Genomic DNA, 17,795 nt, shown 5'->3' with positions numbered 1-17,795 from the left:
ATTTAGATTCGTTTATACAAGTACACATATCATTGATGTAAGACATAAAAAGAATGGGGCCTAAAATGCTTCCTTGAGGGACTCCGCATTTAATAGGCAGTGAATCAGAAAGAACCGTCTGCATGGTAACTACTTGATGACGGTTAGATAAATATGATCTAAACCATGTCACACAAGCAGAGTCTAAACCCATCACTTCTAATTTCTTTAAAAGTATGTTATGATTTACAGTATCAAAGGCTTTTTGTAAGTCTAGGAGAACCATTCCAACCATGCGCCCATGTGAAATTTCGTTCCTGATAAAATCTGTTAAATGTATTAAACAAGTTACTGTATTAATCCGCTTGCAATGATTTATAAAGGTGTGAGTGCGGAAACCGCTTAGTTACGGTGTAAAATCGAAGCTCTTTGCACCTGGAGGAAGGTCCAGAATCAGAGCCCAAAGAGTTTGGAGGAACGAACAAAAAAGTTCCAAAAGGAAAGTGTCTCATTGCAGGCATATTCATTGACGGAAAATGAAGTCACCCTTGTATCTCCTTTTATTTGACTAATATCAAATTTTCATGGCGCCACCCTTGTTTTAATGACTCTTTTCATAAGTTGGCTTCAATAAATTTCTAGTATTGAATACTGAACTGAATACTCCCCAGGAGTGGAGGATGTGCACACATTGTGTGCGGGAATGACTGATTGAATCCAATAACCGGGGTAATTATATCTGCAAAGCGCTTAGACTCGTCGTTCCGATGTATTAAGCGCTATATAAAAGCGGATTATTATTATTATTATTATTATAATTGTTATTATTAATTATTATTATTATTATCATCATTATTATTAACATTTACCGGATTATTTGAAGCATCAGTGCTGCGATTTTGCAATGTTGCGTTTTACATTAGATTATCTTAATCTCCATTTCAGTATTGAAGAACAAGACATAATAAAATGTCAATCACTAATACTAGAAAATAAAATGAAAGAGCTACGTACGAGGGCCACTTGTATATATATATATATATATATATATATATATATATATATATATATACATATATATATATGTATATATTATTAGGGGATAATAATACAGGCCACCCCACCATTAGAGCTCAGAGAGATTTTTTTTTTTTTTTTTTTTTTTTTATCAATGCATTTTACAGATAAAGTGGATATATAGATCTAGGCCTACATATATGTTTCGCATCATTGACTCTCATGTTTGTGACCAGGAACCCTGGAAAGAATTTCATGAACAAATTGCGTAAGTGATTTCATTGACAACTGATACATTTTTTCAGAATCCTTGCCTCTGGTTATAATGCTGAGAGCAAATTTGTCAGTGAAAATAACGGGCCCGATAACGAGATGGCAACGGAATGTTGTCGATGCAATATCAAGTTCGATCCCGGAAGTATTTTTTTTTATCGTAGAGGGCAGTATACAACGCGACCGTCGATCGCGATAAGATCGATCGGATTTTGTTGCAGGTAAACATATGTGAAAGTGTAAGAATGACATGACGAGGTAAATTGTCAAAGGAATGGAGTTTCTAGAGAGTCTACGTCGTTTGGAAGAAGATGTCGAGAATTATAATGACTTCGAGGTTCGTATTGATTTAAAAAAATATGATTTCTTAAATTCGTAACACTTTGACCAAAATACCTTGGTCTTCTTTGAGACTCGCCCTTTTTTTCTTTCGCGCGTTTCCCCGATCATTGCCGATCCAAACCGTTGTTGAAAGAACCCACCCACCCGCAGTTTGTAACGTGGGAAGTCGAGACTTTGTCTTTGTTGACTGTGTCATGCGTGACTCAGACCCAAGTGAATAAAAATAAAGGTATTGCCACATGACGTGTAACTTAGTATGGTGGTGTGACCCACTCATCCTACCTAATTTTGTACACAGTCGAATATCTCTTTATCTAATTCAAGTAGGCCTAGGCCTAGTACGGTATACAAATAGCGAATAGGCATGAGTGCAATGGTGCGAGATTTTGCATGAGGTGAAAGAAAGATGCTCTATTCAACGAGGCGTTAGCCGAGTTGAATAGAATGTTTCTTTCTTTCACCGAATGCGAAATCTCGCACCATTGCACGAATAAGAATATTCGCTATTTGTGTTGTACAACGCCTCGGAGTTTAGCGAATTTATGAAAAAACAAAGAGTTTTTCCTGCAGTAATCTATGAAAAGGGAGCAAAAATATGGAAAGCGAAAAGCAAAATCCCACAAGCGAACACCTCGGGCAGCATTGCGCATTTAGCCAGCAGGCTATACGCGTATTGCACCTGCATTTTTACTGAGCGCAATGAATTGAATCGTATTGTGACGTCACCTCCTAAAGCCGTGCAACGGTACATTTTGGATGGTACGTCTTTTGTGCAACGGTACGAATGTTTGACATTCAGCCTCCCATTTGCTCGCGTACAACAAGCTAAGTAGGCGTTGTACAATATACAAATAGCGAATAGGCATGAGTGCGATGGCGCGAGATTTCGCATGAGGTGAAAGAAAGATGCTCTATTCAACGAGGCGTGAGCGGAGTTGAATAGAATGTTTCTTTCTTTCACCGAATGCGAAATCTCGCACCATTGCACGAATAAGAATATTCGCTATTTGTGTTGTACAACGCCTCGGAGTTTAGCGAATTTATGAAAAAACAAAGAGTTTTTCCTGCAGTAATCTATGAAAAGGGAGCAAAAATATGGAAAGCGAAAAGCAAAATCCCACAAGCGAACACCTCGGGCAGCATTGCGCATTTAGCCAGCAGGCTATACGCGTATTGCACCTGCATTTTTACTGAGCGCAATGAATTGAATCGTATTGTGACGTCACCTCCTAAAGCCGTGCAACGGTACATTTTGGACGGTACATTTTGGATGGTACGTCTTTTGTGCAACGGTACGAATGTTTGACATTCAGCCTCCCATTTGCTCGCGTACAACAAGCTAACTAGGCGTTGTACAATAATTAATATCTTGAAAAACTGAGTGATATCACGAACGGCAACACAACAGAAATTGAGAAAAAGCGACCCAAAATAGGCCTAACTTAGTCTAGATAGCCGGCAGATCTCTAATGACTAAGTTGGGTCGTAGTCATGACATGATAGTATGATCGGGGACCTAAAGCTACGCACTTTGTTTCCAAATGATAAAAACTACCGTATGCCAATTTTAATATTCTAAAAATTTCTAACAAATCATCTTTCACAAATTTGTGTTAAATATTGTAAAGATTCATAACCAAAAAAGAAAATATCACAAAACTCACTAATACGAAAATCCCGGCGTGTTTTCCGAACACCTCTTGATTTCGCCGCCCGATATAGAAGGGGTCCTAAAGCTACGCACTCAATTTATCATGCCAAGAAAAAGTATTTCCTGTGCCTAAACTTCTAAATAATGTTCATATTCTTATAGGAAATATGAAATCAAAGTGAATTTAACTCCAAAATTCCAAACAGTTGCTGGTTTTCTCTGTATTTAGCGATTTATTGCAGCCTCTGTAGAAAACAATGAATAGGAATCGTTCGTCACACTGCAGTCACTAGCTCCACACACAGAGTGCGCATTTTGCAATTGAAATTGCATGCGCATTGGAGTTGTGCGTAGCTTTAGGACCCCCTACCATATAGCCAGTTGTTGTGTGTCAGGACAGGTTGTGTCTGGACGATCAATTTTAGATAGTCATTTGAAAAAATTTACAAGCGAAGTTTCATCAATTTTTAGTACAAAATGTTAGGAAATATAGATTCTAGAGAACAAAATAGAAGATGATTACATCTATTGAATTCATATGCTTAGTTTAATCCAAAGACAAAAAAGAAGGCTTCAAAAATATAAAGTGTCCAGACACCCAACCCCTTAGTATATGGTAATTTTCTTGAAAGTAAGGTCTCAAATTGTGAAAATATTGGCAAAACATCGGCAAATTTGGTTAGCTTTGGCCTTTGCGTCTGCTCCGAGAAAATCTGATCTTCTCGACAAGCATCAAGAAATTGCCAGTTTGCAAGCAGAGGTCTCCAAATAAGTACCATAAGTAAAATGTGATACCTACCGAATTTGGCATTTTAACCTCCATCTGATACAATTATCTTACCTTTGCTTGATTTATTTTCTAAAGCTTTGCAAAACGATCATGCGCAAACTAAGGTCACACTTTTTTAGGACACTTTTTCAGCCGAGTGCGCATTAGTCAATCGCCATGGAATTTTGATATCGCCATACCAGCGCAACCCTTGACCTTATAATTCCATCAAGCGAATTTGACTATAGGATCTTGCCTTCTGTTATTTATGATTTTGATTAATTTTTGTGTGAACTGGGAGAAATTTTTTATTGAAAATCAACTTCATCATGAAAATTTCTAAAATATGTGTAAATTATGGTCACCCCATCATATCATAAGTCAAGTATAAAAGTAAAATGAGGTAAATTATACTAAAGTTAGCCAGGAGGCTCCGAAGTCCTAGACTTGGCCTAGACTTATAGTTTTTCGAACACTAATAATACAGTCAACGTACCTCACCACCTATTTTGAGACATTTACAAGAAAAGGCAAGGAGTAAGTCTGTGTCCGTTAGTAAGTTGGTCACTGTAGAGGACGCTTAATGTCTTTTTTTGACATGATGTGTTGCCTTTTTTACCAAAAAGTTTGTCACTGATTTTTGAGAGCGAGTATTTATCGCCCGATGGTTATGGTAGGTGTAGTGGAGCCTACACACAAACCATCACCTGAGGTACAGTTAACGTTTCATTCACTAATGTGTGCTTTACTCTCCACGGAGCCAGAGATTGTGCCTACATGTACATGTATATCATGTGCGCACTGGACAGGCAAAATTAAAATTTTTGCCTCGCCAAATTCTACTTTCCCTGTCAAGTTTCTAGCCTTAAATCATGTACATGTCAATGAGCTCGAACTTCATTTCCGACATTTACATTATTGATTTCATTTATAAACTATTGTTCATTTAAAAAACCGAGAAATATATTATGAGAAGATGGGGAAAAACTTGCCGATGTTTATGTTGCCATCTTGTTCTCTTTGATAGTAGCCTAGCTACGAGCTGCATATAGAGAGCGGTATGATGTTGTCTTGAGAATAAAAACAGGTGTTTTATTTGAATTCATTGTCAATTGCTTTTAGGCCAACATGTATGAAGTATTATTTGCAGCTTATCAAACATATTCTGAGATAGAATGAGTTTTTATTAGATTCAAACTTCTATCTCCTTGTTTTGAAAGTTAAATTTAAAACCCATTTCTATTCAAAATGTATCAATAAACAGGTCAACAGAACAGCTTACAGTTTGTAAGGGCACACTAGAAATGAACATAACTATAATTTTTCCCCTAGAATTTTGTTGCATTCTAACAACTCCTTAGAGTTCTAGAATTACTGATGTATGTTCAAGAGGGAATATTTTTCTGATGGCAGTTTCTATTCTGGTGACATATACAGACAATTTTTGACAAGTGAAGCCACATCAAAGTTGAAATTAATATTCCACAACATGTATCTCCACTATTTTCACTTTAAGGACAATGGTATTCATGCTTTTCTATACATGCAGTAAACTACTCTCTCTCTCTTTCTACAGCAATTACCTGTACATAATGCCTTGGAGAGAAGGTTCAGAAACACCCTGTATTTGGGAAAGTCTACCGAGGGGATATCATTGCCTGTAGCTGGTGAGTTTTTATTAACCCCTTAATCCCTAGCTGAAGCTTCCTTGGAAACCCCCTTTTAACACCCTTAAATTCCCTCAAGCAATCCATACGCTGAATATATAATTTAAAAAAAAAGAGACATCATAAGTCATTCTATGTGATGTGATACTTGCATCTTAAGATAAAAAGACCATTGTACTGTATAGGACATATTTTCATGGTTAAATGACTTTGTTTCTAATAGTGAAAACAAGTACATGTAATTCAGCCTTTGTACCAATGGATTAGAAATGAATGTTCGTTAACTAAAACTTACATTGGTTTTATTTTCACAAACATAGCCTGTCCAGCATCACCAAAATTTCAATTCCCTTCAATTTATTGTTACTAATGTACCAATCCATGTTGATGATGTATGGTTCAAGACAGTTTGAAAAATACCATTTACATCAAAGATTGTTTTCCCCTTCAGCGATCACTAAAGGTGTAATCATGAAACCTGAATAAACCCTGTTGAACAAGAACAAAAATTTACTTCTTGATACCTACATGTACATGTACAGTATATATTGAAATAAAAATCAATAAAATTGCGAAAATAAAGTAATTCTTTTTTTAAAAGAATGTTTCAGTCTTGTGGTTTTTTTTATACATAATGTACAAAATATTTCCTTAGAAAAATAGAATATTGTTAATCTGCAATTTTTCAGATGTTGCTGTTGATCTGTTCCAGAATGCTGCAGAGAAGAATCTGGGCACGTTTACACGTCGCCATGTTGCCAAGTTTAATCGGTAAGTGAGTGTATCTGGCAACCAAAAAATTACACGGGGGCGGCGGGCGAATTCGCCCCGGAAAGTCCAAAAAGAGCCCCGGAAAAGGGCTAAAAACATTCACACAAGGGCGACTGCAAAACTCATAATCGCCCCCGTCAATTCAACTAGGCTTGGGAGCCAGCGCCGGGTAATCGAGTCTACCCGATTCTCTATGCCAGAGTCGGGGAGTCGACCCTGATCTCTGGAGACTCGAGTACCAAGCGGCGGCGGTTCTGAGATAAAGGGACTCAAGTCTTTGCCATGCTCTCTCATTCATGGACGAAAATCGGCCCCAGCGCCGACTCCAAGCACTGAGATAAAATAAATGTAGAATTTGGAGCCGAGGAGTCATATACTTCGAGCAGAAGGTTTCTCTGCTTGTGTGCTTTAGGCTCAGTGTGACTGCATGTGGTATGGGGATGCATCGTGTGCATTGTGTGTAGTGTGTATTTCTGTGTGTGTGACTGTAAAATGCCAGTAGAGACCACGTGCGCATGTGTTGAGCGACACTTGTGATTGTATCATGAACTGGGATTTGTGTGTGGATTGTGTGAGAAGTTTGGTGAAGGTGTAAGATTTTGGGCGACTTGATAGATGATTGCTCCCCCCCCCTCCCATTTATCTAGCCCCATGTCGAGCTGCAGCCACCCATCTTGATCCTTCCCCCCAAAGCTTGTCTCTCCTCATTCCTTCTTTTCTTCCAAACTTTATTTCCCTATTATTCTTGTTAATTTCTCCTTTTACAAGTTGTAATTCACTACGAACTTCATTATAATTTTAATGAAGTGTTTATCACCTCTTGTTTGTTTTTAAATATTTTTATATCTCTGTTCAAAACAAGAGTCTCGTGTATCCCTTTAAAAAAAATCATGCTTTGATTTTTTTCTTTCATTCTAGTCTTAAATGGGAGTCTTGCCTTATTGGAATATTGGCAAGAAGTTAATAAAAAAATGATGTTATTGTTCTGTCAGTAATAAAAGTAGAGATTCAACTATGGATATTTTTCAGTCATATTTCATTTAATCTTCGTTATTTTAATCCAAACATTCATTTTTTTTTCAATGATGTATTTCACCTTTGGCCAGTTCGCCATTTTCTTAAGTGACTGAAAACGTAGACTAGCCCCTTAATTCAGGGACATCAACCCTCGGCAATTTGTTTACATAACTTTCTTTGTCTCCGTCATGTATTGCACAATCTTGAGAAGCACATGTTTGGAAATCTGATATTCTTGTGGTGGTGGTGGGGGGGGGGGGGTACGAGATTGCCGCCCTTTTCATTCTGTTTTGGTTTGGCTGCCACATGGCCTCTCTCACTGTGTGGAGAAATTAGGTCAGGTAAAATTTGCAAAGACGTGGATAAGTTCATTTCAATTAGAGGCTGTGCAAGGCTAGGCATTCATGATGGATGATGGAAATTGCCAGTTTACGTTCTGGTAGGCCTTTTTGTCATGAATCTGTGTAACTGATACGAACGCTTAACAATTCAATGACCTTTATGACTTATATCATTATTTTGTATGAATAATTTAAAGTCTTTTTTAAAAAGTGTCATTTAAATAACTTTCAGTCAAATATGTACGAAGGATATTTGTTCAACTTCATAACATTTGCAGGTACCTATATTGTATGATATTAATAAATTACCTCAGAATTGTACAAATTCAGAACTTTCTTTTTCTTTTACATTGTCTTTAGACACGAATACAGATCTTTCTAGATTAATTTGACAAATGGGCTATAACACTAAATAGTAAACACGCAAAGCTCACGTCAACCAAGTATCAAACATTCAAACTTGGATTAATTCATGGAGGTTCTACCTCCATGATTTAATCTGAATAGGTCTGTATTAGGTCCATGAATCAACTCAGATATCGTTCAAGCATCAAAATCCATCTATCATCACAACACTAAAATCATAAACAATCACTTCGAAGAAACAATGCGAAGGTCAAACCAGGGAAGTGTTATACTTCCCTGGTATATGCTAGCTACCGTGTATATATATACACACACACACACACACACAAACGCAAAAAAGCCGCGAAATAGCTCCAGAAATTGTAGCCCTGGAAAGTAGAAATTGTAGCCCTGGAAAGTGGAAAAAGAGCCCTGGAAAATGAAAAAGTAGCCCTGGAAAATTTTTAAGTTTCTCCAAAAAGAGCCCTGGAAAGAAAAAAAGTAATTTTTTGGTTGGTATCTGGAAGATAGTCACAGATGAAGGGGTCCATTTCCTCACTTCTGTTCATTACAAATAAGCTTTTGAATTTAACCTAACATAACAAATGTAATATTTTACATCTTTGGGTCTAAATTGCTGTCTAGCCCCCCCCCCCCCCCCCCCCATCTTTCTCAGTCAATTGCTGCTTCCAGATTTGTTGTGTTTTTTAATGTAGTAATTGAGTACAGCTCTTTAACAAGTCATATATGCATGAATGAAACTGAAATTAATCATTATTTTTTGCGTGCAGAAATGGACAGATAAACCCTTCGTCTTCCATGCTGGGTATGATGTACGCTCGTCGTCTCAAACGACAGAAATCTTCCTACCTCCAGAAAGTAACTTCCACTGAACTCTTCCTGGTTTCCATGGTGAGTTTACTTCAATTTATTTCTTAAATGTATTTCTTAAATATCACATGTACATTACAAGGAAAGATACATGTAACAGATTCATGTTTAATAACAATGGGTACCAGGAATGGAAATGACACTAGCTTTAGGGACATGTTTTGTTATAGGCTTAGTCTTGTGTACAAAGTATATGAGAGAAACAGAATCCCACAATCCCGTCCTTGGAGCTCGTGTCCTTGGCTCTATTCCCAATTCTTTTGAGCAAGTTTCTATTATACTTACAGGTCATCAGTTTCCTTTCGTTTTCCGAATTGAAAAAAAACCTTGGGTTTTAAATATCTTGTAAGGAACTGAATTTCACTAAACTGCTAAGTACAAGGTTCAATAACCTCTTTGTAGCCCAACTTAATAGGACTTTTAGCAAGTTCTCTAATAAATTGCAATAACTGCCCTTATTTGTCCAAATTTGTCATGATCATTGTTGTGTATGCAAAGACTTGGTGTTGCACATATTTCAACTATTGCATTGTTTTGGCCCCATTCTAATAGATTTTAATGCCTTATTTATTTTTCTTCAGATGCTGGCTACTAAGTTTCTCTATGATGAAGGTGAAGACGAGGAAATATTCAGTGATGAATGGGCGGATAGTGGTAAGTTTAACCTTTGAAATGAAAACAGTCATAGTTATTTTCTTTTTCAAAAAAAGGGTTAAACAAGGGGGTGATCATCATTGTTTTGTGGTTGAAGTGGGTAACATTTGTATGTGAAGCAATCAAGGAGTAATACTGGTAAATTGCCAATTCGTCCTCTGCCAACTCGTCCACTCACCACATGGTCTACCTTCATTTAGTCTAATACCATTCCGTCCATCAACATTTCGTCTAACAACCATTTGGTCCAATAATCATCTGGTCCAATCATCACTTCATCTAATGACCAGTTCGTCTATTACCATTTCGTCTTATAACCATTTGGTCTAATACCCATTTTCTTTTTATTCATTTTGCACAATTAACACTTAAGTTTAATGAGACCAAATGGTATATGGACTAAATGGTTATTGGACCAACTGGTTATTAGATGGAATGGCATTGGACTAAATGAAAGTAGACCATATGGTGAGTAGACGAACTAATGATAGACCAAATGATAGTAGACGAGTTGGCAATTGGACGAATTGGCATTAGACGAATTTGAAGTAAACCTCTCATTTCATACCTCTGCTTAGACCATATGCATGCCGACAATCTTGCCGTTATTTGCTGGTTTGCCGTACATTGTCCTTCGTGTGCAGAACTCCCAATACATTGTAGGTAGAGCCTAGGTGATTGTTGTACCATAGAAAACTAATTCATGAACTGTTAAATTGCATGCACTATCCATCAACATTGGAAAGCCTTTGGGGGTTGGAGCACCCAATTTATTGGTCAAGAACTAGAACACATGTAGTAAGGTGACCTCATCCAGTATTAACTGGCAATAATCTCTCTAAAAGTCTGAGTTTAGACTGAATTGCTATGAAGAAAACATTCAAACTGGACAAGCGTATGCTTGGTCCCAATCTTTCTTTGATAGCAAGTTCCACATTTTTGTTTGCCAATTTATTGTACAGTTTAATATAGATGTTCAACAAGATATTTGAAAGATGTAAAAATGATTTCTTTTATTTTTAACAGCTAAAATTGATGTTAAAAGGGTTAATGAACTGGAACGAGACTTTCTGGAAGCGATTGTAAGTATATTTCTAATTCTTGTTCAGACTCCATTTCTAATGTTTTCATATTTTAACTGTGACTCAAATAAATCATGTTAATTTAAAATGTGATAAATGATGAAAAATAAGTAGATTCTCCTCAATGAAGCATGTATTCATTTGAAGTAATTAATCATTACAATCATTTTTTATTCAAAAAAGACAGGAAACAAAAAACAATTGTTGGATTTTCTTTGTTAATGATGGATGAAAATTGACCTGTGGAAAACTTGCCTATTTTCTCAACCATTTTTTTCTCCCTTTTTTGTATTGGTATTTTCCCTTTATGACTGAATTTGAAAAGAGTAGAAATTTGAATTGTTATTGGTTGATCCCAACCAATGAAAAGGGTAGATAAATAGTGTACAATAGAATCTATTCCACTCTCCCTGAATTGACACTCATAATTGTAAAAGTTCTTTTACCGTCACTATTTAAAGCGCTAATACACATTGCTTTCAGAAACTATATCATAGTGTAGCAATATGATAAAAAATGTAGATTGTGCAAATATCATAATTGAGGATATCATTGACAAGGATGTTTACTAAACTGATGGTATTAATTCCATTCATGCATGTATTTCAGGACTGGGACCTGTACATCAAACCAGATGAATTCTTTGAGTTCTTACAACAAATGGAAACATGGTAAGCTTCACAAGAATTTGTGTGTTCTATGCATGTTTTTATTATCAGCATGCAGATAAGTCTTACTCTGTTTACATTTGAATTTTAATCATTTACACTCTCTTAGATCAAGATCTGGGAATGTGATTATGTAGTGACTGATTAAACTCATGAATATGATTTTATGATATCAAAAATTTGTCCAATGAATTTGAATTCATTTCAGAAATATCATTTTAAGCCCGAGACTAAATCGTAGGTACTTAAGTCTGGTCAAAGAGCTTAGCGAAATGGTACAAAAATAAAAAAAACATTTCTTGAGAATAGGTTGTAATTATTATGCATATAAAATAGACATGGTGCAGCCAAATTTGTCACCCAGTGCATCTGCTGCACCTAGCTTTATGTACACCTACATAAAATTCATTTGGGTGCACAAGTGTGTTGCATCAAATGTTGCATGGATTTGGAGCTGTTTGTACCACCTTTAGACCTGTGTGTTAAGGCCACCGCACACCTTACGACCCGACTGGTCTGCGACTGGCTTGCGACTGAGTGAGGGGAGATGTGACGTCACAGCTCTTGTCAGCTTGAGCGTCGCAGACCGGTCAGAGACAAGCCGCAAGGAAAATCGTAAGGATTTGATATGTCGAATCCTTATGACTGGATCGCAAGCTCAATCCAACTTCCAGCCAATCACACAGCAGAGCTGCACGATGCGTATTATGATAAACAACGCGCATACGCAGTAGTAAGCGCACTTTCTCAGTTGCTATGCCCAAAAGCAAAAAGCGCATGCGTGAGTCGCAGATCGGATCGCAAGGTGTGCGGTGTCGAGGCTTATGACCGCCTTGCGATTCATCTCCCCTCTCTCAGTCGCAAGCCAGTCGCCGACCAGTCGGGTCGTAAGGTGTGTGGTGGCCTTTATATGACAGGATTTTCTTCACGTCTGTGCCGGGATCTAGCAAAAGCTAGTCTTAGCAGGTCAGAACTTTCAGGGTGCACAGTATGTGATACATGCAAGTGAATATGATAAAAAATGAAATGGAAGTAGGATCAAATGTGTTTTGAATTACATTGTAATTGGAATGAATAGCAGACATCAGCTTTGCATGATTATGGTAAATTTAAGAAATGATTTTAAACATGCTAAAACTCTAAGTAGACTTTCTCATTGATATTTATGAATTGGCCATACTTGATTTTCTGTTCAACTTAAGCCTAGTGTGCTTTACATGGCGACTATAAGTTTTAGTCTACTCTTTGTCAAACTGTTCCTGCCTTTTTCTTGGATGGGTACTGACTGGTGAAAACTACTAAAAAGTTCCAAACTCTTGTTCTTTCTAGGATCGCCTTAAATGAGGGACGTCGGAGAGGTTGGTTTTCCTACTCGGATTTCAATGTACTGATGGAGCATAGAGATTGGTATACCACCATTTCTCAGCTGCTTGACCAGTCTTTGAAGGTATGTTTTGGTTCAAAGAATGGTCTTCTGCTAGGGCTGCAAAATATGAAGATGATGTTAAAAATATTGTGACATTAAAACTTCAAGGAAGACATCGACTCATAATATTGTTTTAAAGAATATGGAAGTTTTAATGTGTTACACACTAGAAACCTTTCTTGAAATGTTATTAATCTCTCTGTAAGGTCATAAACCCACACATTATCCCCACCCCTAAATCCAGATCACTGGGCCATCCCAAAACCAATATATTTCCCTGTCCATCGCACCTGTCTTATCCCTATCTCAAGACAAATTGTTATGTGAACATTATATCTGACATTAATTGACAGTTATTCATGGGGTGTATGTCACCATATTGTAATATTGCGATGGTTGATAATCAAATAACACAAATTCTGCCCTATTATTTTTTAGTGATGACAGAGTAAAAGTTGAGAGATAGGCAGATTTTTCTAGTTTTGCTGTGCATTAGAGGTATCAGTTTGTTTTCCATGCACGCATTTGTAACAGTTATTGATAAGTGCCATCAAATTGTTTCCAACTCCTTTAACAAACTTCCGCAATTATTTTTACAAGGTATTTTTTAAATTCATTATCCAACTCATTTTGGAAATCTCTGTTCAGTTGTTTGGTTTAACATTATCGTCTTAGTATTTGCTTCTACAAGAAATTATGAAAGTAAGTGGAGTGAATAAATGTAAGTATAGATTACTGTTACTGAGAGTTCCTTCTCTGTCATGTTGTAAATTTAATGTATACTTTACATTGAATTGGTCCGGTCCTGCAGTATATATTTGTAATCAATTATCCTCTTTTGTCTCTCCATTTTTGTAGATGATTGGTATGTGTCTGGCTGCATACTCCTTGTGTAGTGCCATCGTCTGTTGGTCAGTTCTGCTCATGCAGCACCACTCTGCAGTTCCAGGAATGGCACCGGCTTCGGACAACTACAGTCATGTGTTCCACGGAGTTCGCCCTCTCAAGGCAACCCAGGTTTCATCTCACCAGAGCGAGATCATGCTGCCACCACCCAATGTGGTCCACTCTGCTTCCGACCAATCGTCAGCACCCTCTGAGCTATCCCCTTGTCCGAATTGCAGGCAGTGTTGCTGTAACCTTGATCAGGATCACCTCGACTCTCGAAGAATGGCTGACGGCAATACCTCTCCTTGCCACCTCCAAGGTAATGAAAAGCTGGAGCCTTTAAGTTGTCAGCAATGTCTTACCAGAGAATTCAAGGATGACTATTGGTTACGGACTAAGGTAGATGATGTTGGCCAGGCTCTGATTTCATTCTACCATGCCCTTCTTGTTGCTTACCACGACACATCTGCGATTCTCTCCAACAACAGTGATCCAGGAAGTCCGATGAAAAGTCGCTCACACCAGATCAACCGCTCCGCAACTCAAGGACAGCGCACTTCGACTCCAACCCCGTCAGAATATCTTCCGGACGTTAAATGTCCTCTGTTGTCAAGACGTCAAGGCATGAAGAACCCTAAGGATTCAGACATGGACTCGGAATCCAACCTTGCTTCCAAGAAGCAGTGTTCTGTTTGTGATGGCATGGCCAAGCGCAAGACACTGCAAGAGAGAATTCATACGCTGCTACCAAAGTCGATTGTGGAGACTGCAGTAACGGCAACTACCGGAACAATTCCTCTTATTACAGCATGATGCATTTCCCATAACTTGGAATATGAGGTTCAAGAAATTTCAACAGCGATGGCTTGAAACTACTAATATATCACTGGTGAAAGGCAAATAACCCAGAACCTATAAATACCAACACAAATTGTTATTCCCATTCAATGCATTAGAATTACAGACAATTCTTGATATGCAAACATTGCCAAGGTAGCATGTAAAAATAATATTTTTTCTTGCTATGACACAACCAACTTGGTAATCTTGAGAAAGTTTCCTTGAGATAAGAATAATTGGGGTAATGTCTCACTGTCTTACAGTGGTTTTAACAGGTACTGTTTGTGTTTCTATCCCTCATGCTGCATGGCGAATTCGGTCCCCAATTGCATGCCTAAATGAAACTTGTTGAGTTTAAAATCAGTACTTCAATAATATATGGTTGGAAGGATCATATAATTTTAAGAAAATTGTGGCTACTTATCTATAGCAAGGAAGATTTCTGTTAAAAAATGGCCATTCTCTTGAGTACTTTTACTTCCACCCCTGATTATCTAACTTCTTAGATTAATCCATGTGGGGTTTGAATTGTTTTGTTGGAGTACATGCCTTATACTTATGTATTTGGCATATTCTGCATGTAGTTGAATAGCCTTTTGTAATTTTGTTGTGTTTAGCTCCACAGTCTACAACCCAATGATATCCACAAGAATGTTAAACGGATCCTAAATATAGTATACTAGTACCCTTAAATTCCAAGATTCTTCAAAGCATGGGTTTCACAACACCATTGATCTACAACTGACTCATCACTCTTCATACAATACAATCTCTGGCATGAATGAAAATAAAGGAGACCCATTCTGATATTTTCTTTCATAAAATTGGTATTATTTTACCATCGGTATTATGGTGTGTGTATTAACTGTATACTTCATTACTGGTGTGTTACATGTATGTTGCTTTTTAGTTATGCCTTATTTATTCATTTGTCATGAAGCATGACCTGTTACCTATATAATCCTATTAGTTTTCTACTTGCTGTGCTATGTCTATTTATTATTTAGGGATATCAGAGTTCACGGCAGTCAACTTGCAGTTGCAGTGGAGCAAAGGTGTGATTGCTGAAGTGGTGGTGTTTTCCTCTATACAAAGCATGTGTATTGATTGAAAGTATAGGGAGGGTGAGGGAAAGAAAAACTGTACTCCGTGGAGGTGACTACATGTATATCTAGGTGCTTATACCACAGAAGCTACACAGTTAATACTTGGTACATTAAGTTATGAAAGCTTTATTTTCCTTTTTTCCTTGGCAAAGTCTTGTCATGTCAGGCTAACATGGCCAGCCAGCCTGGATTTTTTGTTTATTACAGCTTTCTTATACATTTAGTGCTAGCAAAAGCTATATGTACTGATTTTAATCTGTAACTTATTAACTGCAATACTATGAACTGTCACTGCTCTGTACGCTTGTGCAGATAATTATAGAAACCCCTCAACATTGCTTAAACTGCTTTAATAGGTAAAGAGTGTTTTTTTCTTATTTAATTTATACTTCATGATAGCTCCATGAATAATACTCATTACTATAATAATAAATAATGAATGTTTATGAGTGCAATGGACAGAATACTTCATGACGTGAAAGATGACATGATCCATTCAAAGAGGCGTAGTCGAGTTGAATGGATCATTATTTCATCTTTCACCGAATGAAGTATTCTGTCCATTGCAAGAATGAAAAAAAAATCATTATTTGGTTTATATGACACCTAATTTTTTTCATATGAAATTCATGAATTTCGATGCAAAACATGCTCATGCAGTGCGAGTTTGGTCTGTTGATTGTTACGTCATTACAACATGCGCACTGCTGGTGCATGAGCTGCAGTCTCGGTGCGCGAGTGCAATAGACAAAACTGTGTGGATCCAAAATTGCACGGTTGATGACGTCATTGCAAAATGGGCTGAATTAACGATATCAAACAACCAATCAAATCACAATGATCTATCTAGGTGTCATATAATTAATTTTCACCCATTATCATTAGGTTTTGTCAAGGATAATTATATCAAAATTGTTTTCATCATGCCTTCTGATAACAACACTCACAATTTATTAGTGGATGCCCTCAATTATATCTTTAATTATCTGAAATGAAGCTTTCTTTCAGACACTCCTTGGCTGACTAATCTTGATGTATTAGTCTTAGCCAGGAGTCAATTATATTTAAATTGTTGACACAAGTTCCACTTTATGGAGACTAAAAGAATCAGCTACGGCTTTGAATTCCAGATATAAATTATTCGTTCAAATAGTCTACATTATTCAATGTTCTTTTGGACAAAGAGCATATCAAGTCGCAAATCCTGTTGATCTTACATATATGTGGTGAAGATGTAGGGATGATTATTATATTCTATAATTATTAGTGAATGCCTAGTTATTGGCTTTCAGAAATATATCCTTCCTATGGCATGTTTTTTTTACGGTATTCATTAGAACATGAACAATGTTCATGTTTGTGTACAGAAAAGGGCATTGTAAACAAACCATCAGTATTTTTAACAGAGTACATTATACATGTATTACTGTGTTTCTCTGAATCATGTACATCTTATAAGAAGATTTCGAGGACATTTGCTCAACCAGCAAGTACTCCAAATCATGCTTACATTTGAGCGCTATATAAAAAAAATATTATTATTATTACAATGATTTGACGTGTAAAATAATTCCCTTCTGGAAAGAGGTTGACAATAGTTGTAATGACTGCTGGGTAGTTTAGGCTTCTGGTTCGTATATTGGTTTGCGTAAATTGAAAATATTCATCTCAAGCCACGTATGAAACCCAAACTCACTCTGAGTGACCTGAATCATAATCCCTATCAGCTGGACAGGGAAAGTGATTACCTGAACAATTTTGCGATATTTCCACAATATGCAGGTGTGATGTTCTTCTTTGCATAAAAATCATACTTCAGATAATTTCTTGTTCCATGCACTTTCATGTATTATCATGCTGAATAAGACTACCATATGCAAAATGCCCATAGAAAAGTTTGCTTCATGAGAAAAGGCCCGGAACTAGGCAAAATCTTGCTCATCCATTTCTGTGGTTTATTCACAGATTTCTTTGCAGAGGCAAATCTTTTTTAACAACCGTCTGAGCTTTTCTGTGGATCAGAGCATCCATGTATTACAAGCCTACCCCCCCCCCCACCCCACACACA

At 37.1% G+C, this 17,795-nt stretch overlaps 1 protein-coding gene across 1 annotated transcript; it reads left to right on the top strand.

Annotated features, from left to right (window-relative positions):
* Positions 1 to 1,429: 1,429 nt before the first annotated feature.
* Positions 1,430 to 17,609, top strand: LOC129264388 (protein CNPPD1-like). Its single transcript, XM_064097784.1, has 9 exons — positions 1,430 to 1,606; positions 5,608 to 5,698; positions 6,388 to 6,469; positions 8,964 to 9,084; positions 9,645 to 9,717; positions 10,744 to 10,799; positions 11,409 to 11,470; positions 12,797 to 12,914; positions 13,752 to 17,609. The coding sequence occupies exons 1-9, from the start codon at positions 1,544 to 1,546 to the stop codon at positions 14,592 to 14,594; spliced, it is 1,509 nt and encodes a 502-aa protein (XP_063953854.1). The 5' UTR covers positions 1,430 to 1,543; the 3' UTR covers positions 14,595 to 17,609.
* Positions 17,610 to 17,795: the final 186 nt, after the last annotated feature.

The sequence above is a fragment of the Lytechinus pictus genome, chromosome 1, assembly GCF_037042905.1.
Source record: "Lytechinus pictus isolate F3 Inbred chromosome 1, Lp3.0, whole genome shotgun sequence".
Taxonomy (NCBI): domain Eukaryota; kingdom Metazoa; phylum Echinodermata; class Echinoidea; order Temnopleuroida; family Toxopneustidae; genus Lytechinus; species Lytechinus pictus.
This window is presented reverse-complemented; position numbering and strand designations above follow the sequence as displayed.

Excerpts from the sequence above, each read along its gene's own strand:
- LOC129264388 (XM_064097784.1), top strand. The coding sequence starts at position 1,544 with ATGGAGTTTCTAGAGAGTCTACGTCGTTTGGAAGAAGATGTCGAGAAT. Across the intron at positions 5,699-6,387 it reads GATATCATTGCCTGTAGCTG|ATGTTGCTGTTGATCTGTTC; the intron begins GTGAGTTTTTAT and ends GCAATTTTTCAG. Across the intron at positions 11,471-12,796 it reads TTACAACAAATGGAAACATG|GATCGCCTTAAATGAGGGAC; the intron begins GTAAGCTTCACA and ends TGTTCTTTCTAG.